The sequence below is a fragment of the Protopterus annectens genome, chromosome 1.part1 (genome assembly GCF_019279795.1).
Source record: "Protopterus annectens isolate FY-2018-M chromosome 1.part1, PAN1.0, whole genome shotgun sequence".
Classification (NCBI taxonomy): domain Eukaryota; kingdom Metazoa; phylum Chordata; order Ceratodontiformes; family Protopteridae; genus Protopterus; species Protopterus annectens.
The window spans coordinates 1386511906-1386537609 of NC_056726.1; the positions used below are offsets into that span (position 1 = coordinate 1386511906).

Sequence of the window (25704 nt, forward strand, 5' to 3'; positions counted from 1 at the left end):
AATTAAGCAGTAGAAGCAGGCTCAAAAGGTTGTAGAGTAAGTTTCTCCAACACAAAATTGAGATCCCAAGCAGGAGTAGGAGCTCTACGGGGGTCTTATATTCTTTGCCCCTCTAAGAAATTGCTTGAACAAAGGATGAGAAAACAATGGTGGGTCACAATCATAGTGAGCTGAAATTGCTGCAGCATGAATCTTAATGGAAGAGAAAGACAAACCTTTGTCCAATAACTCAGTAAGATATTGAAGAGCCACACTCAAATTAGGCTCAGAAACCTCCAAATCCTTTGCTGCACTCCAAAATAAAAATCTCTTCCATTTTTCTGCGTACACTTTCCTTGTACTAGGTCTTCTGGCTTCCATAATCACATTCAACACTTGTTGAGGAAGTTGAGACCTGCTGTGGTTCAAAACAGAATATGCCAGGCTGTTAGATGAAGAGAGTGAAGCTTGACATTGAGTAGATGACCGTCTCTCTGAGACAATAGGTGTGGAATCAAAGGTAAAGGCCATGGAGGCTTCCTTACCAGACTCCTCAGTAATGGGTACCAGTGTTGCCGAGGCCAATCTGGAGCTATTAAAATCATCCTTGGCTTGTCTTGTCTGACCTTTAGGAGTACCTTTGGGAGGAGAGGCAGAGGTGGAAAGGCATACACATGAAGATTTTTCCAACTGAAAGAAAGAGCATCCACTTTCCAAGCTGTGTGATGAAACCTTTTCGTGCAAAACTTTGGCAGCTGGTGGTTTAGTGGAGAAGCGAACAGATCTATGTCTGGAGTTCCCCATGACACTGTCAATTTCCGAAATACATGAAGATCCAGTTTCCACTCGTGGGGATCCATGATTTGCCTGCTTAACACATCTGCTAAGGAGTTCTGTGCTCCCGGCAGAAACCTCGCCTGAAGATTTAGTTGCAAGCTGAGCGCAGTCTCCCATAAAATCATTGCTTGCCTGCATAGAGGATAAGAATGTGTTCCCCCTTGTTTGTTGATGTACCACATGACAGTTGTGTTGTCTGTTAGAATCAACACCTGTCCTGGAAGAAGTAACTCCTTGAAAGCCATTAATGCAAACTGGACTGCTAACATCTCCTTCATGTTGATATGTAGATGCTGTAGTCTGGCAGGCCACTTGTCTTGTATCCACTTTCCATTCAGATGAGCTCCCCAAGCTATGTCTGAGGCATCTGTCGTTAGAATCTGACTCGCCTCTGGCCGGGTCACAGAGAGTCCCTTGTTTAGGTGACATTCCTGAGCCCACCACAAAAATTCCTTTCGAATGCAAGGTATTATTTGAATGACAGTGTCCAAATCCTGGCAGTGCTGTGTCCATACATTTTTGAGATACCATTGCAGCTTCCTCATATGCAGTTTGGCATTGGGAAGCACCAGAACACAAGATGCCATGAACCCTAAGGCTTGAAGGACTGTCTTTGCAGTCAGCCCAGACTGAAGAGATAGTTGATGGAAGTAAAGGGAAAGATTCTTTTGTTTGTCCGGGGTTAAAAAGGCCATCTGGGTTGCTGTATTCAGTCTCACACCCAGAAAGCACATGTCTTGAGAGGGTAATAGACTGGACTTTATTTCGTTCACAGAATACCCCAGGCATCTTAGCACTGCTATCACATATTCCAAATGCAGAAAAAGGTCTTCCTTTTCTTGAGCCAGAATCAGGCAGTCGTCCAAGTAAGGATAGATTTGTATTCCTTTTAGCCTGAAGTAAGCTATCACTGGAGCCAGAACTTTTGTGAATACTCTGGGCGCAGTAGATAAGCCAAAGGGCAATGCAGAGAACTGATAATGGGAATTCCCAGCTCGAAAACGCAGATACTTCCTGCAACTTAGTCTGATAGGCACATGAAGGTAAGCCTCCTTGAGATCTAAAGTTACCATCCAGTGATCTTTGCCCAGCAGAGGTAAAAGCTGTTGTAACGTCAACATTTTGAACTTGGAGATGTCCAGATAAGTGTTGAGGATAGATAAATCCAAAATTGGTCTCCACGTGTTCCCCTTTTTTGGTACTAGGAACAGGCGAGAATAAAATCCTAGGCCCCTTACTGGTACAGGAACCGGCTGAATGGCCCCTATTTGGAGTAACAGAGAAATTTGCTTGTGGGCCTCTTTTCTTTGTAGAGGAGGAATGTCTGGCATGCCTTTGAAAGGAGGCAAGGTATGGAAATAAAACCTGTAACCGTGGTGAATGATATCCAATACCCATCTGTCTTGGGTAATTAAACTCCAATTTTCTTTGAAAAGTGCCAGCCTTCCTCCCAAAGGTGCTGCCAGACGAGAAGGGTCTGGCAGCTGAAAAGGCAGGTCATTGGGTCTGTTTACGAAAGGACTGACCCCTGCCCTCACCAGAAGACTGAGCAGGTGAACTCCCTGTTCTAGGCCTAAAAGAACCTTGAGCTCTGCCCCTACCACGTCTAGACCTACCCCTAGACTGGGAATCATAAGAAGGATATGTCCACCCCTTAGTAGGCCAATTTCTACTAAACTTTGGAGGCTGAACCTGCAAAAAATCTTTAACAGTCTGCATAGACTTAGCCTTGTCCTCCATTTTCTTTAAAACTGCTTCTACAGGCGAACCAAACAACACATCAGACTGTAACGAAGCATCCAAAATCCTTGTCTTAACATGCTCAGCTAAATTCTGATCCCTCAGCCAGGCGTGCCTCATGAAGAACAGAACCAGTGGCAGCCACCCTCGAAGAGGCCTGTACAGCATCAAAACCACATTGCAAGGAATGCTTACCCACCTGTTCAGACACATGAACTAAATCCTGCAACTCTTTACACTCAATACCTTCCGCCAGAGCATCCACCTTAGACTTCAATTGTGAAAGGAGATAATTTTGGTATTTTAACATGTGGAACTGGCAATTCAAAGCCCTCATGGCTAAAGTGGAAGAAGTATACACCTTCTTTCCCCATCTATCCAAAGCCCTTGCCTCTTTATCAGGAGGAACAGGATTTTTAACAACAGAAGCCTTAACACCTTTAGGCCCCTGAGAAACAGTTTCTGGGTCTGCCCTAGGACTCTTAAAAAGATACTTATGAGCTTCAGGCACCCTATAATACCTATCCGGTTTAACTGGGGCAGGAGGCAAAGAATCAGGGTTTAGGGAAGCCTCTGCAAAAACATCTTCCACCACATCCAGAACAGGAGGAATAGCTAAAGGCCTATGCTGGGGTAAAAACAAAAATTCCCTAAGCCTCTTCCTGGAATCAGAGAAATCTTGACCTTCCCATTTAAAATGCTCCCTCATGGAATGAAGAGTCTCTGAAAAAGAAAAATCCTCAGGAGGAGAAGCCGAAGGAGTAGAATCATCTACATCAGAATCAGAATAAGGAGGATACTCCTGTAAGTCCTCAGCCGAAGACTCAGAAGCCTCCGAACACTGCTCAAAACTCTCAAGCTCAGGTTCCACCCTAGGCCTTTTATCAGGAGGGGGCATAGAACCTCTAATCATAGTAATCAAATCTTCTGCCATTTTAAGCATATGTTTCTTAGGCAAAGATCCTGAAGAACTAGGAGAGACACCCACTGAAGTTAAACCTGGCCTGCCTCTCAAAGAAGCCTTGGAAACAGAAGGGGAGGGCCTAACCACCTTAGGAAGGGAGGGGAGAACAGCCACCTGAGAAGCCCCTTCAGCCTGGCCTACCTCCTGAGAGGACACATCTTGTAACAGTAAAGTCCCTCCCTGAGACTTCAAAGAAACTTCTGGCAAAACCTCCGGCTCCACCGAGCCTTCTAAAGAACCGACGTCCGGGACAGACGGTTCTTCCAACCTAGGCTTCGCTGCTTTGTCCTTGCGCTTTTTAGACGAAGCGGGCGTCGGAGCATCCGACGGCATTTTATAATTACAACGCTTCCCAAAAACTAACCTGGCACAGTCTAATCTTCTCTTTATAGTGCGTTTGTTAAATCTAGCACAAGAGCGACATCCAACAACGTCGTGCTCAGGCCCTAAGCAAGGTATACACAAGGTATGGTAATCCCTATGAGGTATCTGTTTCCCACAAGAAATACAGTTATTCACTTTTTCTGACATCCGTTAAATACTGAGGCAAGAAAAAACAAAATATTCCCCAACGGGTACTTAGCCAACTTTGATTCGGTCTGAAACTCCGACTTCAGAAAATTTCAGAACGCCAACCTGCACTCGCAAAACTGCTTCTGCATCGGACCATGCGGCAAAAAAGACTGAGGATATGACGTCGGTCATGCGCATTTGTACCCTGACGTCCTGACGTCAGACTAATGCGCCTTGACCGACGTCAGCCATATACTTTGGTATTCGGGCCGACTGGGACAGCGGACTACCCAAGTGTTAGGACTGCAGCAATGTGGGATGAAGAACATCCCTTCTGGCAGAAGTAATCGCAACCAGAAAGGCAGTTTTCCACGATAGAAATTTTAAATCACATGTTGCTGCCGGTTCGAAGGGGGAGGAAGTTAAGGCACGTAACACCACATCGAGATCCCATGGAGGAGCAGGATGAGAAATAGGAGGTCTTAAAAGCGCAGCACCTTTCAAGAAGGTCTTACACAATCTGTTGCTCATTAAAGGTGGGTTTATAGATTCGTGAAAATTGGAAATAGCTGCCAATTGAACCTTGATGGTAGAGACTGAAGAGCCTTGATTAAAAAGAGAAGTTAGAAATTTCAGTACTTCTGATACGGGAATAGTGATGGGATCCAGGCCCCGGAGTTGAGCCCAAATAGCAAATCTTTTCCATTTGCTAGAATACAATTTCTTTGTAGCAGACTTGTGGGCTGAAGATAAGATGTGTACAACTTCTGGATCCAATGTATGACTCCTTACTATAGTCGGAAGAGGAGGAGCCAAGCCGTCAATTTTAAGGTGTGTAGGGACTGGTGGAATAGTCCCGACTGATGAACCAAAAGGTCTGGGATCTGATCCAGGAACCATGGACCTTCCAGAGCATACTTCCAAAGATAGGGGAACCATACTTGACGAGGCCAGTAAGGAGCAACTAAGATCATTTTGCTCCCCAAGAGAGATGCCTTTTGGATCACCCTGGGAAGGAGAGGAACTAGGGGGAAGGCATAAAGCAAGCCGGTGGGCCAAGGACGGGCTAGTGCATCCATGGGGCTCTTCCCCGGAGCCGGAGTGAGGGAGAAGAACTTTTTGCACTTCGCATTCAGTGGAGTCACGAAGAGGTCGCAACACGGAACTCCCCATTTGCTGAATATCTGATTTGCAACTGTAATGTTCAGAGACCATTCGTGAGGAGAGAGGATGGTTCTGCTCAGTCTGTCGGTTATCACATTGGACTTGCCCGGGATATGAGTAGCCACTAGAAAGCATTTGGTCGACACTGCCCATTCCCAAACTCTCATGGCCTCTCTGCAAAGAGGATAGGATCTGGTCCCTCCCTGTTTGTTCAGGTACCAGACAACTGACATGTTGTCTGAGTGAACGGCAATTACGCCCTGAGGGAGGTAATTGTGAAGGGCTTGAAGGGACAGAAGCACCGCCCTCATTTCTAGGATGTTGATATGAAGTAGGGTCTCTTCTGGGTGCCATTTGCCTTGGACTGACCTGCCCAGGGAATGCCACCCCCAACCCATCTGGGAGGCGTCCGTGGTCAAACTGGCCGCAGGAGGAGGTGGAACAAAGGGTCGTCCCTGATCCAAATTGGAGGGCACTAGCCACCAGTGAAGGTCCCGTTTGCAGGTTTCCGTGATCCATATGAGGTGACTGAGAGGGAGTTCCTGAAAGGACCACTGAGCTGAAAGAAGCCACTGGAGAATTCTCATGTGCAACCTTGCCAGGGGAACTAGAAGAACCGTGGCGGACATGGAACCCAGTAGCTGCAGGACCATTCTGGCTGGGGCTTTGGATCTGGGAAGTAAGGCTCGAACTTGAGCCTGTATGGTTTGTATCCTGTCTGTAGGTAGATAGACCCGCATTCGATTTGAGTCTATCTCTACCCCTATGAATCTTATGTGTTGAGATGGCAGCAACACAGACTTTGACCAATTGAAGGTGATTCCAAGGGAATTGCCCAGTGATATAGTGGCTTGTAGGCTCCGCCATAGTAGATGCTTGGAGGTGGCAGTTAGGAGCCAGTCGTCTATATACGGAAACACCTGGAATCCTAGACTTCTCAGGTGAGCAGTCACGACCGCCAAACATTTGGTGAACACCCTGGGGGCTGTGGTGAGACCAAAGGGCAGCGCGCGGAACTGAAAATGACTGTCTCCTAGGCTGAAGCGCAGATGTCTCCTGGACGCCTGATGTACCATGATATGGTAATAAGCGTCCTTGAGATCTATGGAGCACATCCAAACACCTTTCTCCAGCAATGAGAGAATGGTTTGTAGGGTGACCATTCGGAACTTGGACTTTTTGACTGAACGGTTTAGAATGCTGAGATCCAAAATGGGTCTCAAGTCCCCGGTCTTTTTTGGCACTAAAAAGAATCTTGAGTAAGTCCCTAATCCGATCTGGTCTGCGGGGACTGGTTGGATGACTCCTTTTTGCAGCAGCTTTGAAACTTCTGAGGCTGCAGTTTCCCGTTGACTGGGTGGTGGGTCCGGGATTTTTTTGGACTGAGGTGGAGAGTGAGAGAAAGGGATGGTGTAACCTCCGGCGATAATTCGAAGCACCCATCGGTCCTGAGTGATATTTTCCCAGGCTTTTAGGTGCTTCGAAAAACGACCCCCGACTGGCTCTGGAGCTGCACAGTCGGGCAATCCCTCAGGGACTGTGAAAAGCTGAAGAGCCACGAAAGGACTCGCGGTCTCCAGTGTTGCGAGGGCCTCTGCCGCCTCTGGGATGGCGTCTTCCAGAGGAATTTCCCCCTCCCTTGCCTCTGGAAGGGGGATCGTCCTGCTGTGAGGGGTAAGACTTCTGAGATCTACGAAACCACATTTTTCCTCCTCTTTTAGCCTTGGGGTAAGGCCGAAAGGGAGTGGAAAATCGTGCCCCTAAGGCAGTCAAAGTCTTACCTTCTTGCTCGCAGCGGGTCAGTGTGTCCTTTACCTTGGGTCCAAACAAGGAGGACCCATCAAAGGGGGCGTCGGCAAAGGAAGACTTAAAGGTCTCCGCAAAATGACACAGGCAGAGCCAGGCTTGTCTCCGCAGAGCAATGCCTGTACCCGCCGCTCTACTCGCCCCTTCGGCCGCATAAGAAATGAGCCTCATGGACGAGTTTGAAATGGACGAGAGTGTAGCCAGCTGAGAGCCAACCATCTGGGCCAGCTCCTCAGGCAGGTTACCCAAGAGTGTATCGGAAAGTTCTTTGATCAGATCCCTCTGAAATCTGGTAAAGTGCGTGAGATAGTTCAAGGACCTTAATGTAAAGGCCGCTGAACTTAGGGTGCGCTTACCATACCGATCCATGCTCCTAGACTCCTTATTAGGAGGATGGATGGACGTCGAAGCCTCTGCTACATCTTGCTGGGTAGCAGATGCCACCACCAAAGCATCTACAGCCACACCTTTAGTCAGGAGCTCTTTTTCCGGGGGTGCTGAGAGGAATTTATTAGGACGAGCAGGCACCGGTTCCACAGAGTCTGGGTGTTCCCACACCCTTCGACAGATCAAGTCCAAGAGCTCGTCGAAGGGCGGAGACACCCAGGAGGCGGAGGGCTGAGAGGATGTCTGCAAAGGAGACATCATCTGAGGACGACTTAGGGGACCCCTCTGCATCATCGAGATCAGTGTCTGATGTAAGAGACTCATCAGGGGAGTCAACGTGCTTCCTCTTGCACGATCTTTTCCTGGGGGGTTCTTCCGAAGAAGCTTCAGAAGGACCTCCAGGAGGGGGGGGAAACCCCAGTGGGGGTAACCTCAGGCCCCGGGGCTCTGCTGTCTAAGGACAGGGGGACTGCCAAAGACCCAGTCTCGGTATGCAGGGAAGGAGCTGGGGAAATCGTGGAGGTAGCCAAAGATGATTTGGCTAACGCACTCCTCATAGCCCTGAAGGCGGGACCACCAGAATCCTGGGAGGGTCCCACCTCCGTGGCCACAACGGTAGACGGCACTCCCACAGACGACGCACAGAGAGGAAGACTTGGGACCGAAAACATCAGTCCCGAAGCATCCCCCCGGGGCCGACGGAAGAAGTCCGCGTACCGAACTCCGACTCAAGAGCCGGAGTTGGAGTAAGGGTCGGGCCCGACCCTAAAACCTCCACCGGTTCCACCAGCACCGGCTCCAACGGTGCCGAGGCTGTTGGAGGAGGAACCATAGTAGCAGGGTGGACCATCGGCTCCGAAGCCGAATGGGCTGGAGCCGAAACTAACTTTTGGAACACCGGAGACTGGAAGAGTCTTAGGAGCACCCTGTCGATGTCCGAATCAGACATCTTGGAGGATCTGGACGATACCGATCGGGTCCGAACCGATTTCTCCATCAGCTCCATAGGACTAGGGGACCGGCTCCGAATGGATTCTATAATTATCGGCTCGGAGGGAGATCTCAAGGCAATTTCCCCCGGTGCCGATGAGGACGTCGGCGCCGAAGGGGAAGAGTCTGAGCCGGCAACCCTCATCGGCTCCAATATCAGTGGAGCCGATGAAGGTGACCCGCCTCTCGATGCCCCAGACCTCGGCTCCGAAACCAGAGGGGTCAAGACTGGAGGCATCGAGGCAGACCGTTCCACCCTCGGCTCCGAAGTCCGTGGAGCCGATGGAGAAGTCTGCCTAGGTTTTTTGGCAGTCGGTTCCGACAAACTGGTCGGAGCCGACGCTTTTTTCTTTTTTGAAGGAGAGGGAGAAGAAGATAAAGCCTCCTCGAAGGATGGCTTAATTAACCCTTTAAGGATTAATTTATTTTTCCTCTCCTGGAGGACCCTTGATGAGAAGGCGTGACACACGCTACACGACTCTTGTAGATGCTGGCGCCTAAACAATAAACGCACGAGGAGTGGTCTTCCGTTATGGACATCTTGTAACCACACCTCGTGCACTTTTTAAACCTGGAGGATCTATGCTCTTTGGACATGTCTAAAGACTAGCAGTTTAAAGTTTAAACACAAGAAAAAATTTAAGTTTTTTTTTTTTATTTTTTTTTTTAAAAGACAATACCGTTACACAGAAACAGAGAAAAGGAGGGTCAAGACCCTCTAATTTAAACGGGTACTTGACCCACAAATAACACGCTAGAATAGTAATAGCAAAAGGGAAAGGCCCCTCTAACTAAAACGGGAAACCTTCCCTTAACGAAAAAACACAAATTTCTCAACAAAAAAATCCAATACACAGTCGTATCACAACAATAGCTGTTAAAACAGCTTTTGGGTTCAAAACAAGCAAATTCCTGACAGGAAAAGCCTAAATAAAGTAGTACTTAGCCCAGCCAAGTTGAGACCACGTCTTAGCTTGTAAGCGGCAAACGAGATCTGGGGGATTAGTGGTGGTGCATCCTGGGATAAGAAATAGCTCAGCCAATAAGAGGCCTCGCTCTATAGCATAGCGTGCCGAGTCGGAGCTGAGGGATCGGCTCCGAGCCCATCAGTATTGAATGTAGGCGAGATAGGATCACATAACATCTGTTAGCGCAGGGGGTGCCCATCGCCATCCCCCACTTCTGCCAAACTATTTTACTTTCTATACAAAAATGTTATTCTCCAAAATAATTTCCAAAAGGAGACATACCAGTGTTACATTATCTGAAGTAAAATCTGTTTTCTCCTCAAAAAGACGTTTGCTATAGTTGTAAATAGATTTCAAACATCTAGAGTGCAAAGTAAGTATCGAGTACTACTCTCACCAGAGACAGTATACATATATAAGGACTGCAAAGAATCCTGTGTATCATTTAGCAGAGCTACAGTCATTTTTAACACCCCTTTTAACTTTTGCTCCACATATAAGAAGGCTGCTTCAGTTATCCAACCATCCCCAGCTACTATTGGACCTTGCAGGTTTTTATGAACTTTAGGTAAACCCTTAATTATAGGTAATTTTGGTTGTTTGACACACAGAAAATCATATAAATCTTTATCAATCATTCTTGACATATGCAAATCATAATAAGTGTTATTCACATTCAAAATCATCATATTAGTCTTCCTCCTATCTATAAGTTCATACGTATCCATCTGACTTAATAAATCCAGCAATTTTTTTATCATAGTCTTTCTCATCCATTAGTACCACACTCCCTCTTTTATCTGCTGGCCTAATAACTAATGTATCATAATTCTTAAGTTCTTTTAGGGCTAACATTTCCTCCTTATTCAAGTTATAAAAATGTTATTTGTGTGGGGCCTTCAACTTACATGCTAAATCAGTCTCACAGACCTTTAAGAATGTTTCTAATATAGAATCTAGTTGTGGTACAAAAGTGTTGGGTTTTCTCAGCACTACATTATTTAAACTACTGTCATTTGCACCATACATAGTTCTCAGCATTACATTTCTTACAAATAACTTCAGATTAATTATCACGTCTGTTAAACATGATTTTTCTGCAGGTATAAAAGACCATCATTTGCTTATGACCGCAACATGATGCTCATTTAGCATAAAAGAAGATAAGTTAAAAAACACCATATTTTCTTCTTTAACTACCACATTACTTTATAAGTCCGAGTTCTGTAAAAAAAAGTCTCACTTACAGTAGCTTCATGTGACATTAATTGGAGAACTATACAACTTAATAATGAACAACAGCTTCTACTGCATGCGAATGAAAACAGCAGTCATAACCTGGATTCCATTCATTTAACTGGCAGCAAAACATATTTCTCAGGAGAGCTCCATAACACCCCATCAGGCATCGGTTCATTAACACTTACTACTCAACAAATAAAAATACAAAATCATTAACCTCATAGATACTAAGTGGGCAACAACTCCCATCACCACACAATTATAGTGTTGCCTTGTAGTGCAACTCCTCTTTCAATAAGATATGTTTTTTTCTTAAATCAACAATTCTGTGAGCTATATTATGAAATATACAACTACAGCTTTCTTACAACTTACTGAGGAACATCCAAGTAATACATTGTCCTCATAACGTTCATCTTTCTACAAAACAGTTCATTGTGTTAAAAAGGACATCAGCAGCTGATCTTTCAGATTTCTGATCTCCATTTCAGCAACATTAGGTGGAAGCGCTTGTAATAAGGTAAGTGCTAAACTGCTCTGTCTTTCTACTATCCTTCAAGAAATGTTGTTATATTCTCAATACATAACTAAAATGCCAATAGTCTAAGCTAGCTCCATGCAGTAAAACCTGGACTATGCACAAAATTACCTGGGTCAATAAGAAAAAATGATGATGGAGAAGTCTCCTGGGGTGGAATTTGAGTAAGTGGCCTATGGCTTGCCCCATCTGTGGTGAGAAGCAGGATCTATAACAGAATACTGAATCAGGGAAAAATGAACAGAAGTATAACAAATCTGTTAAACTAACTACTGCAGCAACTGGAAAGACCCCAAAAGTACCTCACCAAGAGGATCAAAGGGCTCAAACAGATGCTATATGCTGCCTGGTTAAAGAAACTCCAGCTCTACTCAGTGGCATACCGCCTCCCTGAGGCGATCTGTGCCTGACGTATAAAGCCATGTCCAACCCGGAATTAATGGACATGCTGCACCTCAGAAAATCCAAATCCCAATGAGCTATGCACTCGAGAGACTTGAACCTCAGCACTGAAATAAATAGGACATGCTGGAGGGACAGATTCATAACCCAGAGGCTCCCTTCACTCTGGAATAAAATCACAGTCCAGGTTAGGCGGAGTCCCTCATTGACTCTCTTCAAGAGGAATCTTGATGAGTGGATGGGAGATCGTAGGTTTACCCCGGGTATCACTTCTGTGTCACTGTTAGACAGAGGCACAGTATACTAACCTCAAAAAAGGGCATAGCAAAATTAATTTAAAATGGGTGGCGAAAGCCAAACATACTCTGGCTAGGCTTATAAATCCCCTAGGGCAGATAGCCTAGTATGAACCTATGAACCTATAACAGCGCACATTATTTACCTTAACAGACAAAAACAAACATTTTTATCCACTCTTCCCATTCTAAACATATAGACTCTGACAGCATACAATCTTGGGGTCATGGAGAAACTTGTTTACCTGCAGATCCATGATCTTAGTGTTTTCAGTTAAAAATTGGAATTGATTAAAATGATTGATCACTGTCATTTCAAGTTTAGTTGGTTCAATAATACACAGGCATTATTACAGTTGGTGAAAAACTTAAAATGTGTGCTCAGTATACCAAAGGTTGGTTGGGGGAGGGTGTTCATCCAGTCAAAGAGTCCACTGCATTCTAGCTTAAGATAGTGATGGTGGAGAGGTGCTCAGCTGATTTGGGCTCAACACAAAGGATATTGTACAAATGACTCAAACTGGCCAAAAGATTGAGAGAATTAGGAGATTACAAACTCTGCTAAACTCCAGTGGTTGATGGCCATGACCTCTGGATGCATCTCCTTCATCAGCTGTCTTTGGAATCTTCGATATGCAGAAGAATGAATTGGCCTTGACTGCGTGGGCCTGAGGAATGAGAATGGCTGCCAATTAAATGCATACATAAAGAAAGAAAATAAAAAAACATTAAAAATGGCTTTAAAGAAAATGACTACTGTCTCTAAAATTCACTGTAGAGATTTCCATTAAGTGCAATTTCATCCACAATCCTCAGACTTGCTGCATCTGTGATTTGCTTCAAGTTAAAAAGCATAACCCCCCCCCCAATAAACCATTGCAGCAGCAGCATATTTCTCTCCCACATCATCATCATCCCCCTTTTTCCCCTTTTTTCTACATGGGGTCAGAGTATTATATTAACTGTCACCATCTCTCTGTATTCAATGTCACACTCCAGCCTTCTCTGACACTCACGCCTGACCGTCTCACGCCTGACTGTCGCAGATCTTCTCTCACACAATCCATCCACCTCTTTTGCTGGATGTCCTAGTTTCCTCTTACCTTCTTCCTGTCTGTCCCAAATCTTCTTCACCAGATTGTCTTCTGCTTTTATGCATGTGCCCCAACCACTGCAATCTGTTCCGTTTGATTTTTTCTGAAATTGGAACTACTTTGGCTTCTGCTCTAATTCCCTCATTTCTTTATTTGTCTCACAGTGTGCATCCTACCACCCTTCTCAGGCACTTCATTTCCATCACTTCTAGCTTCCTCATCTGCTCTGTCTTTACTGGCCATGTTTCTGTACCATACAGTAATCCTGGTTGCAACATTGTCTTGTATACCATACTTTTCAGCTTCTTTGGCATTCTTCAGTCATAGACTACACCTAATATTCTATGCCAGTTGACTGTAGCCCCTCTAAATCTAGCTTTGACCTTTTCATTCTGACCTCCCTTCTCCTCGATCACCCCTCCCAGATACCTGAAGCTGTTAACCTGTTCCACTGTCTTCCCTTCTATATCAATTCTCAGCTTCTTCTGATTTCCCCAACTTGCTCTCATTACTACCATCTTATCTGTGCTTAGATTTATCCCATGTGCCTTCAGTTTTGCTTTCCATTCCCCTATCCTTTGCTGAAGTTCTTGCTCAGTCTGCCTGTAATGCCACATCATCTGCACACCACAACTTTGATGATCTGTTGCCTCCGACCTGTTTGCGAATGTAGTCCATCAACAGTATGAACAGCAGTGGGCTCACAGCTGAACCCTGGTTCACACCCAATTCCACTTGGAACCCCTCTATGAGACCGAACACTGTTCGTACTTGAGTCATTGGGACCTTGTACATAGCCTGCACCAATTCTACAAATGTTTCTGGGACTTTGAACCACTACAGTACTACCAAATTCAGCTTTCTTGGGACCTTGTCATATGCTTTATCCAAGTCTAGGAATGCCCAGTCAGACTCTTTCCTCATCTCTAGCTTCTTCTCAACTATCCATCTCACTGCAAACATCGGATCAGTTGTGCTGCATCCTGATCTGAATCCGAACTGCTCATCTCTCATCTTACATTCTACTACTCTGTGTATCAGTCACCCTTCTCCAGAAATTTCATGCAATGTGACAGGAATTTGATGCCATACTTATTGGCATGAGTATGATTATTTTCCAGTCACCTGTGATATGCCTTTCTCTCCACACTGTTATGAGTACCCTCAGGACCCATGTCTCCTCTACCTCACCCAGCATCTTTATCATATCTGCTGTCACCTCATCTGAGCCTGCTCTACTGATTCATTTTCCTTATTGCTATTCTTACTTCTTCTAGGGTGGGCTCCTCTTCTTCCCTTATCATAGGCTGTGCCTGGGGCAGTACAGCTTCTGCGGCGTTTTCATTCAGAAGCTGCTGGAAATACTCCTTCCATCTGGCTTTGATGTCCTGTAGACTGTTGAGCAGGTTGTTGCTTTCATCCCTTATGAAGGGTGTCTGACTAGCTTCTTTATCTTTCTGAATTTGCCTTGCAACCTGATATAGTTTCTGTGTGCCACCTACTGAGTCATTTTCCAGAAGCTGGTAGAGTGCTCTGAACCCCTGTTCTTTGCTACTGCAACTCCTTTCTTAGCTTCTTGGTTAGCCAGCCAATATTCCTTCATAGCCTGATCAGTCTTTTCTATCTCACACTTTTTCCTACACTACTTCTTTCTTTTGATGACTTTCTGGTCTTCTGCATTCCACCACCAGCTTTCCTTACGTACCATATTTCCATACCTGGCTTGGCCACATATCAGTTTTGTAGTACTCATATATGCTGTTTTGAGGTGCTGCCATTCTTCTTCAACTCCGCCTATTTACACCTCTTCTTGGGGAGCTAGAGCCCTGAGTAATTTCTTGAACTGTTGTACTTTTTCTCCAGTCAACTTCCAGGTCTTCAGCCTGGCCTTTGTTGACCTTAGAGCCTTCTCTGATCACCGCTTGCAGCTAATTGTGGCTACCAGTTGTTTATGCTGTAGGCTGACTGTTTCACTGAGGATGACTCTGCAATCATTGATTCTACCCCAGTGTCCTTTCCTTACTAGGATGAAGTCTACCTGAGTTGCATGTTGGCCACTCTTGCATGTGATCTTGTGACTGTCTCTCTTTCTGAACCATGTATTGGCTATTATCAAGTCATTTGTCAGACAGAAGTCTACAATGGCCTCTCTTTCTTTATTCTTGTTGCCCTACCCATGTGGACTCAGGCAGTCATCATATCCTGTCCTGTCTGTCCCGATATGTGCATTCAAGTCTTCCATTATCAACACTGATTCAAGTTGTCCTGTTTTATCTAGTAGGTCCTGGAACTGCTGTCTGAATGCATGCTTTTCCTCAATGTCATAACCCTGCTGTGGGACATAGGCTGAGATTATGAACACTGCCCTATCATTATTCTGGAGTCAGATTGCCACGGGTCTGTCACTAATTCTGATGACATCCCTCACTGCCTTCTGAAGGCTCTCTCTCACCACAGTTCCCACACCATTTCTAGCCTGTCTTCCTCCTGAGTAGTAGACTCTGGATCCCAAGCCAAGTGTCTTCACTGCACTGCCCTTGGCCTCCTCTGTATCATCATGTCATCCATTTCCTAGCTGTGTCCTGTCAGTGAACTTACATTAAGTATAGTCATTCTAAGTTAATGTTTGGCAGGTTGATTGGTTTTATGTCCAGCTTTCACTCAACATAGCTATCTCAGGTAACCCAGGTTGGTCAACTATACACTGGCTGGCCAGCAGCTTATTGACCTAGGGCTCCTCGGCTTTATGGTGGGCACACACCGAACAACAGGGGCACATGCAGCCCTACCACCATTAGCATGGGTCCTTGGCATAGGTCAGATAGGCCAGGTCCTCAACCCACTTATCTCTGGTAACTACCCATGTCCATTTTGGCAACATTAGTCAACATGTCCGAATCACCTAGAGCCATATTTTATACCATTGAGTGCCTAGCTCTGCTACAGCACACAGTCTATGATCCTTGTTCTCATATCTTGGGGATACTGTGCAGCACAGTAGATTCCCAAAACTGTTGGTCTGTACAACTCTTCCCCCTAGAGAGCACAATGCAGAGTCTATACTGCTGTCCATTCATTGGTGAGTCTGAAAAGTAAACATCCAGCATGTTTTTCGGAGAGGGAGAAACCAGAGACACAGGGAGAACATGCAAACTCTAAACAGGCATTGGCCAGAGGTCAGGATCGAACCTTGTGCATGGGAAGCAAAGACCTTAACCATTATACTCACAGTGGTCTATTTCTCTTGAAGATATCATGTGTTATTAATTTCTGTATGATATCCAGATTTACTCATCATGGTCTGATCTTCAGAAATGTCAGCTCCAATGTATTGCAAGCATCTGCCATAAATCTTGGAAATGTTTCAATAATACACTCTTGACCGCTTCATCTTCCTAAGATGTCTTGCAAGACAATAGCTCATCATGCTAGTTCACAACACTTCCTCTGTTCTGGACACGTCATCTGAACGGAGTCCTATGCTTCTGGCATACCTGCTTTGATACCACTGTCGTATTATGGATACTAGTTGATAGTTTTTTCAGACTGAGATGCCTTTCTTGCTATTTCATTTTAACTTACTATTGTGACTCAATCTGATAAATGTTTTATGCATACTAACTTGTTATTCCTTTCATTATTACAGCCCTAACAGTAGACTACCTTAATTTGTGTAATTTCTTTCTGTGTATATCCTGTGTAATTTTTCTTGTTTTTCTTTTTATTTCTGTGAGCTATTATCCCCATGTTCATTTTGAAAACAGGATCTGCAAAGTAGGGCTGACCTGCTTAATGAAATTTAAATAAACAAATACAGTATAACACACTTGTACTTCCATGCTACTAACATCCAGTACTACTCAGCATATGCACTTGTGTAATAGGGATATAAGTATTTTTGTTTCCAATGTGGAAACACCCACACACTTATCACCGCTAAAGTAAAAGGAGAGTAATAGGAGTGACTGGCAGCACTTATTGACATTCTGAAGTGCTCTATAACTTGAGCTAAGTTTGTTCCAACTTCCAGAAAGAGTCCTTAGACTAACTTCCAGAAAGAGTCCTTAGACTATCAAAACAGCTGTTCTGAGCAGTTCCAAACTATTTTTAATAATGTCAAAAACCAGCATTAAAACAATTAAAAACAATATTTTCAAAAAAATGTGACTCAAGCCTTCAAATAAAATAAAAAAGTGCAATGGCTACCCGTTATAAATATAATAATAAAATAAATATATATTAAACGTGTATTTATAGCAAAGCTTTAGTGCTTACCAGTTCTGAATCTTTTCTGCCCTGGGCGCTTGTGATCTTTTTTCCCTGCAGTCTTCTTTTTTTCCTCCTCTTTGTTAGAAGCATTTTCTTTATGCACCACAGAGCTTTGGAGGCTACTTGAAGCTTTGGTGTTATCTGTTTCCACAGATTTTTCTTCTTCTTTTTTGGAATCATTCTGATCTGAGTTTTTTCCTTTGAGTGAAAGATCTTTGTCAGCATCTGTTGCAGTTCCCTCACTGTTTTGTTTGGCTTTTTTCCTCTTCAACCTAGGAAAAACATACATATAGACACTGCTGAAAAAAAAAATCCAAGGCAAGTAATCTGAATATCGACACTTGCAGATTTTTTGCAAATATATACACGTAAGTATATATACACACACACACACACACACACACACACACACACACACACACACACACACTTGAAAACATGTGAGTCTACATGTTCATGTCTGCATATACATCTCAGAGAAGACACATCGCAATTTATCATAAGGGAAAAATAAAGCATTGAATGATGTTTGCACCAGTTGTGGGACTCAGACATTTCCTCTTTGTAGAAGGCACATGCAGGAAAGACAATCCACAACTTCTACATCAGTAAAGGGGCTTACTACAGAATCTTAACTTTCATTATTAATGAATCAAGGTAAAAAGGTTTACCACCCTACTTTAGCATTTAGCTCCTATGTTTAAGGCTCCACTAAAGTTGTGGGAATGCATTTGTGCAAAAGGGAGTTGGTACTGTCAAGTGTAAGGAGCTGTACTGGTGTAATCCAGCTCTGCATGCTTGAGCAGACCCACTGATTCTTTACTTATGAACAGCAAAGTTGTTTGTTACAGTTAATAGGTTCAGTGAGCAATATCACTGAGATTTTGATTTAATGACTTTGAACCTGTAACACGCTAGGTGAGAATAAAATAACTGACCCAGCAGAGGTCACCTGACCAACTGGCCTAACAAAGAGTGAACTGACACAGGAGATTGAAGACTTTGTAAATTTTATAAGCTAAAATGCAGAGACTCATTAAGACTGTTTGAATATGCAACAACATCAAAAGTTAAAGTTTTCATTTCAATTGGTGAGAGATAAAACTGGTGGGCTGGGGTAGTAATAAAACAAAGTGCAGTTTTTTCCTTGCAGAGAGGAATGCTATTCGTACATGTTTTGTATTGTGATATGTTTGTTGCATAACAATTCACCCCCTTGGGTTGTGTACTTAACTCTTCCTGCCAGCACTCTGAATAAAGGCAGTCACTAGACCTCCCCCTAGGAAGCTGTTTGTATATATGTCAGGTGTGTATAGTTATAAAAGGGAATTTGTTGTGTTAATATGGATAGGTTCTTTTTATGTTTTATTTTAGTTATATGTTGTAAGGCACTGTCTCAACTTTATAATGGCTTTGGATTCACTACCAAAACAGCTACATCTATAAAACAATTACACTAGAATGGTCATTGAGAGGTGTTTTTATTAGTACTGAGGGAGGGTGGCCTAATGGTTAAGGTGTTTGCTTTACAAACACAAGGTACAGCGTTTGAATCTCACAGGGGGATAATTGACTAGGCTTAAAATGACTCACAAAGGCAGTTAGCCTAGTACTAACCTATATATATACTTTAGGGTTGGGAGGGTGGCCTAATGGTTAAGGTGTTTGCCTTGCAAGCACAAGGTTCAGGGTTTGAATCTCACAAGGGATAATTGACTAGGCTTAAAATGGCTAGCAAGGGCAGTTAGCTTAGTACTAATCTATGAACCTATGAAGTTATTTTGGCTGGTGGAACTGTTTCACTAAGAAACAAGAGAACTGCAATTATAATTGCTAAACTATTCAAATGGAAAATTAACAGTTTTAAAAATCCAGTGAACTGTGCAAAGATTTTTATGTTTATCAAACAATATTTTCTATGTCTTCAGGAGAAACATCTGGCAGGTGGGGAACACTTGAAGCTAGCAGAATAGGGTTTTCTTTCTGTGGTGCAAGGAGCAGAAAGGCAGTGGTAATATTTTTAACGAGAGGTACTCCCTTCATTCACACTATTAGAGATGCTTCGAGATAAATGGGGAAGATATTTGGAAGTCAAGGGGCTACAAGATGGCTCACTTAATATCATAATAATGTATTATGTCCCATCTGGTACTCAACAAAGAAACATAACAGATTTATTAAGTGAATTGGTTCAGTTTCAAGAGAGAGTCTCCATCTGGTGTGGTGACTGAAACACTGTTTGCATATGTGAGGTACAAAGTGAACTGACAAACTTATGTTTCCTAGTATTAGATTAATTTAACACATGTATTAGTATTAAGCAAATAGGGTTAACAGATATGAGTAAACTTTGGGATAGGATAGGATGACCTTTACTTGTTTTCCCCCCTCACTTTTAGTCTTTTTTGACGACAGAATACTTATAACCGCTGAGCACAAAAATAGGATACATGATTTTAATATCTTTCCAATCCAAATGTTGGATCATGCCCCCTTGATTATGAAATGAGGACTGGAGAAGAATCCATTCCAGAAGCACTGGTAAATAAGTAGTTAAGAACATCTTCTAGGCATGCTCTTAAGAAGATAGAATAGATTATCCTGCCATTCAGCAAAAGGGGGAATGACTCAAGAAGGCACTCACAACATACGTTCGTTTTTTTTGAGAAAGGAAAAGGAAAGATTTCTACAAGATTTTACAGAAGTATAAACGAAGATTCTGCAAGCACAAAATGAATCTATCAGAGGGAGACAGGGTTCTGGGGAGAAACTTGGGGAGGCACAATACGTAATGAGTCGTTATCTCTCCAGAAAAACTGACAGATCTGTTAGACTTTTGAAGATCTCTGACTATGAATCCACATGTAAGCAAGGAAACACCTAGTCATTAAACTCAGGCAACAGGTTCTAGACAGACATATTAGCAAAACAAGGCCCCTGTCTCTGGGAACATGACAGAGGGGGGCCCGCAGGGCTATTCTTTTACTATTCACCCAATACTTTACGGAGCTATATTCTTTTAAGCCTATATCACAGGTGGAACTGAATAATATAAAGGACTCATTAACTAATTTGTGGTTGGGGGCTCTTAATGCCACACACACAAAGAAGATTTAGTTCTTGTCACTAAAGAAGAAATATAAGGTGTGTTGGTGTTGAAAGAATAAGTAAAAGGAAAGGGACCTGGTTAGGACATACTACCCGTGCAGATCTATGAACTGGAGGGATATGATTTTTATAATGGATTTCAGTGATCTAGTCAATGCAGTCTTAGAGATGGGGGTGCCTTCTTAATCTTGGAGGCAGGCTGTTATCACTTTATTGCTTAAGTTGGGAAGAATCCAACATTTGTGGATTTATAAAGACCCATTTTCATATTAAATCACAATTATAGACTATTTATGGTCATTATGGTAACGAGATTAAGTATTATTTTACACCCATTTATTCATCAGGACCAGACTGGATGTCTTGGGCAGAACCACTTTTGACAACTTAAATAAGACTTTGCTAACAATAGAGGATAAAAAAAAACTGTGGGGCTCTTAGCTGTCATTCTTGATACTGGAAAAGCATTCAGCAAAGTGAGTTAAGAGTTTTTATTTCTTGTGCTAGAGAGTTTCACCTTTCCAAGGAAATTCACTTGTCTTATCTGAAACTTATATTTTTCACCTAAGGCATGAGTGAAGGGAGGTCAACAATTATTGGAGTTCTTTGAGATTTCTAGTGGTACGTGTCAGAGTTGCCCACTACCCCACTTCTCTTTGCACTTTATTCAGAGCCCTTAGCAATTAAACTTAAAAAAAACTGTATGCTCAGGTTATGAGATAGCTGTATGACAGATAAAATTACCTCTATTTGCTGATGACCTCCTCCTTTACCTGTCATACCTGAAGAACATTCAGCACTGGGGATGAATGAAATCAGTGCATTTGGGAAGTGGGCAGAGTATTCAATGAACACAGACAAGAATCAAGTGCTCCCCAGTGTGTACTGCTGTCTTTCCTTTTCTGGCAAGGAATAATGCTATGATCCACACTAGTGGCCTCCTACCAAGATAAACTTCACCATACCAAAGTTGTTTAAAGATGTGGAAAGGATTAGGTTTGCACTTTATTTTATTTTTATTTTATTTTACATTTGTTTACCGGGAAAGTCTGACTGGATATATGTCCATTTTCAGCAGAGGCCCAGGGAGAAAAGCTGCAGAAAGCAGAGTACAAATACATTAGGAACAATAGAAACATTTAGAGATAAGTATAATATGCAGTTTTCAGCAGGGTTACAAACTTAGATAAAATACAGTGGACAACATCAAAATCATGTGGCTTCAGTTTCAGACAATAATACATGCAGTTATGGGAGGGCCAAGTCCCATCACGAATTCATACACTTATTAGAGTATATGACTTAAATGCTTAGGGAGAGTTTGCATGAACAGCAGGTGGTGATTAGTCGGGGTTTAAGCAGGGACATCAGGCAATACAGTACCTAGGTTTGTGTTGCCATTGGTAACGTATGTTTCTCAGGGGATTGCCATAGATTCCCCACATTCCTTCTTGGTCTCATTAAGATGCATGATCACTGGGTTTATATAGGACAGGGGAATTACCTTGTCCGGCATTGGAGTTACCCTTTAATCATCCTTGGGGGTTGGAGTACTGCTTCCTAAGTTTAAGAAGTATAATTTAGCAGCTAAGGCGAAATTAGCATTGTTATTAAAAACAGATTACATTCCTATCTGGAAAGATATTGTACTGTCAAGCACAAGGGGCCTGGGCAGTTTTCGCAAAATTGTAACAGAATATTTGTTCACCTCATAGTCCCAAAATTATGATAACCAATACTACAACTGAATCCCTGGTGAAATCTTTCAAAAGCACTGACATGGACAGTTGGATTGTAGACTTGCTACTGATCAAGAACAGACTACATGGAGATCTTTGCACAGTTCCACTATTAAGGCATGTAAGTTAACTAACTGGCATTTAATTAGTGGGAACACCTACTGGGACATGGAAGTTTATTGCATCTGATGAGTATCAAATTCAGTTTGGAGCTAAGGACAACAATGAGTGGGCCTTTTGACAATTGACTAAAAAAAACAAGGGCCACTAAGCCGGTTATCTTCTTCTTCTTTCGGCTGCCCCCGTCAGGGGTTGCCACAGCAGATCAACTGTTTCCCTTTCTTCCTGTCCTCTGCATCTTGCTCTGTCACACCAACCACCTGCATGTCCTCTCTCACCACATCCATAAACCTTATCTTAGGCCTTCCTCTTTTCCTGTTACCTGGCAGCTTCATCCTTAGCATCTTTTTCCCAATATACTCTGCATCCCTCCTCAGCACATGTCCATACCAACGTAATCTTGCCTCTCTGGCTTTGTCTCCAAACCTTCCAACCTGGGCTGAACCTCTTAATATAATTATTCCTAATCCTGTCCATCCTTGTCACACCCAGTGCAAATCTTAACATCTTCAACTCTGCAATGTCAAGCTCTGACTCCTGCCTTTTTGTCATTGCCACTGTCTCCAACCCATATAACATAGCTGGTCTCACTACCCTCTTGTAGACCTTCCCTTTCACTCTTACTGGTACTCGTCTGTCACAAATCACTCCTGACATTCTTCTCCACCCACTCCATCCTGCCTGTACTCCCTTCTTCACCTCTCTTCCACACTCACCATTACCACTAAGCCGGTTATGTACTCTAAAAAGCACTGGTCAATATGGATCCAAACATTGGCCGAGACTAGAATGACCCCTCTGTCAACTACAGGTCTCATTTTAATGCCCTATAGAATTCTATTAGCGCCTGGAAAATTTATAACAGATAAATTCAGATGCTGACAGGAAAGGATCTTCAACTGGGCTTCAATCTGTCACTGTAAAAATGGTAAACTATTCTCCAGATACCTAGATATGTGACCAGGTCTAGAAAAATGTTTTTTTTTTTTTTTTTGGCGGGTTTGTTTCATATGACTGCAAGACCATATGATTAAAACTGAGAAGATTTAATCTCAGAACATCAAACTAGCTTCTCTTCTGGAAGCCACTATTTTTTTGGTTGATTGTCAAACTTGCAGAGGGGTATGGGGGTGCAGGGGAGCTTGCTCCCTACAAAAACTGCTTCGCATGATGCTGACTTCCAGAGGAGAACCTGGTTCGACATTCCGAGATTCAATCTTCTCAGTTTTGATCATACGGTCTTTTGATCATATAAAACATTCCTTTTTGGCTGGTGATGTTTATTTAAGTACTTTTATACTCAGGTAACACCTAGCCATTTATTCCCAAGCACACTGCCATGCTGCTGGAGGTGTGATAATGCATTGGGAGATTTGGAGCACATTTTCTGGAGCTGTCAAGCTCTAGATGATCTCAAGAGAGAAAATTATCACTGGTGCAATAGGATCTAGCAAGGTAAAGTGATTATCAGTTAGGCACTACTAATTTTAGATTTTGACACCCCCCCCCCCGCAACTAAACAGGCCACAAGGAGTCCTGTTGTGATTGATGATGTCAGTAGGTTAAAAAGTTATTACCAGGTCATACAAACAGAGTTATGACAGGAGTTATGTGATTTGGAATCAAGCTCAACCAACCCAAAAACAAAGGAATTCATACACGCCAAATGGCCATGGAAGGGAATTTAACATGATTACATAAATGAAGTGTAAAGGGCTGGCTCCTATGAGTCCCTGATATTAACATATTTCAGTTATATCGGCCAACTTGATGCACCTGTCCGTATCTATCAGCATATAGTAGTCAATGTTTACAGTCTGTTTAGCACAAGGATAAAGGTGTACCTTTAGTTGATGAAATTCAGCTGATAATACCAGATGCAGCAGATTTGGCACCTTGGTTATAGTTAGGAGGTTTTTCTTTCTTTCTTTTTTTTGCTTTTTTAGAAGTTTTCCTACTTATTTTTTGTTACTCTTTATTAAGGTTGTATTACAATTGGATCATCGATATGATGTTAATTGATGATTTTTGGAAATAAAGTTTGGGAAGTTGAAAAAAAAGAAAAAAGGGAAAAACATTTAGAAATTTTGTGAGCTTAGGCATGAGTTGGAGTTTCTGAGTTTAGACAAGGTGGAAGTAGTGTGTTGGTAGATGACAGCTTTGGAAGGAACCATTGAACAACTGGTGGAAGCTATATAGGTAAACATGACATTTTTAAACAAAGAGGAAATATCTCAATTGGCCTTGACAAAGGAAATACCTGAGCATTAAGCTAAGTACATTCAACATAAGAAAGTTAGCCAGATTGCACTTAAAAAGGGGTAAAGAGGTACTCTGCTTGACATGGAGAGGGATGTATAGGGGGAGTCTCTGGGACACAACTCTGTCCTGCCAACAAGTCCTACTGATGTCACAAACCAGGATGAGAACGCACATGTGGGTTACTCGAGTGGAGCTTGACTTGCGGATATGCACCAGTCCCATCAAGGCAGGGTCTGAGATCACCTTGTATGTCAGATAGAGCTAGAGGTCACCTCTGAGGATTCTGCATGAAACTGAGTAGAGGGATACGGCTTTTCCATTTCCAGGCTTACACTGATGACGTCATCGAGCAAAACCGGTTTGTTTTACCTTAAGCTTGGTTCTTGTTTTGAGTGGAATACATTCTCAATATTCACTGCATTTGCAGTTTAGAAGTCCTTTTTTTCTCATGAGGTGCTGGAAGTGTTGGTTTGCTATACATTATTGTATTCCAGGCACTTATTTCAACGATTCACGCACAGATTATGTTGTTTGGATTATACATACTACGAGGTCTGGTCATATATTTAAATATGGATTATTTCACTTCCCACTGAAGACAGCCATTGGGTTGGTGCATATACATATATTGTTGTGGCACATTTTAGCACTCTTTGGATTGAGTATATTTTACTAAGGATGTTTGTACATCTATGGCTCGTTTATCGTAATACTGTGTTGGATACATTAATGACCATGGCTAAATGTGGAGATTTGAGGTTGTTTTTAAACAATATTGCGGATGATAAGGAATACTTCATGATCTTCACCAGTGAAATGGCTTTTGGATCGACAAAGGATGTGGTTATGCAGTCCAGTATGGAAAAAAACTTCAAAGTGCTTTCGGACACTACAAGGAAGGTGACAGTGAATGTTTGGCAAAAGTAAACTCTTAAAAGCTTATTTAAATTCTGATACTGTTCCTAGAGGTTTAAGAGTATATTCCAACTAACTCTAAGGGCCGGTTTCTGCTCTTATACTGCATTCTTAATTAGTATTTGCATTCCACTGTCTGTTTGAATTGTCGCAGCTGTTTTTGGCCACATTTTACTGCATACTGTATTAGTTCAGCTGTAGCATAGCCCAGTTTCAGGTTTGCTGTTTCTGGGTCTGTTTTCTAACCTCTGAGCATCAAATTCAAGCCATCTTTGTTGGAGAAGGCCTTTCTGCACCCTTGTCGGAGGAGAGTGCGGTCTGGGTCCCATCTAATTGATGGTGATTGGACTAGAGCTCAAAGAGTGCATCCT

The 25704-nt window shown here is 42.9% G+C and overlaps 1 protein-coding gene across 1 annotated transcript in view; it reads right to left on the reverse strand.

The window, feature by feature from the left end:
* LOC122816286 (nuclear receptor coactivator 7-like) overlaps nucleotides 1-25704 on the reverse strand; it is a 1918671-nt gene that overhangs the window by 874844 nt on the left and 1018123 nt on the right. Inside the window, exon 3 of the mRNA XM_044089024.1 lies at nucleotides 17196-17461. Coding sequence (XP_043944959.1) covers nucleotides 17196-17461 — 266 coding nt within the window. The remainder of the gene's footprint in view (nucleotides 1-17195; nucleotides 17462-25704) is intronic.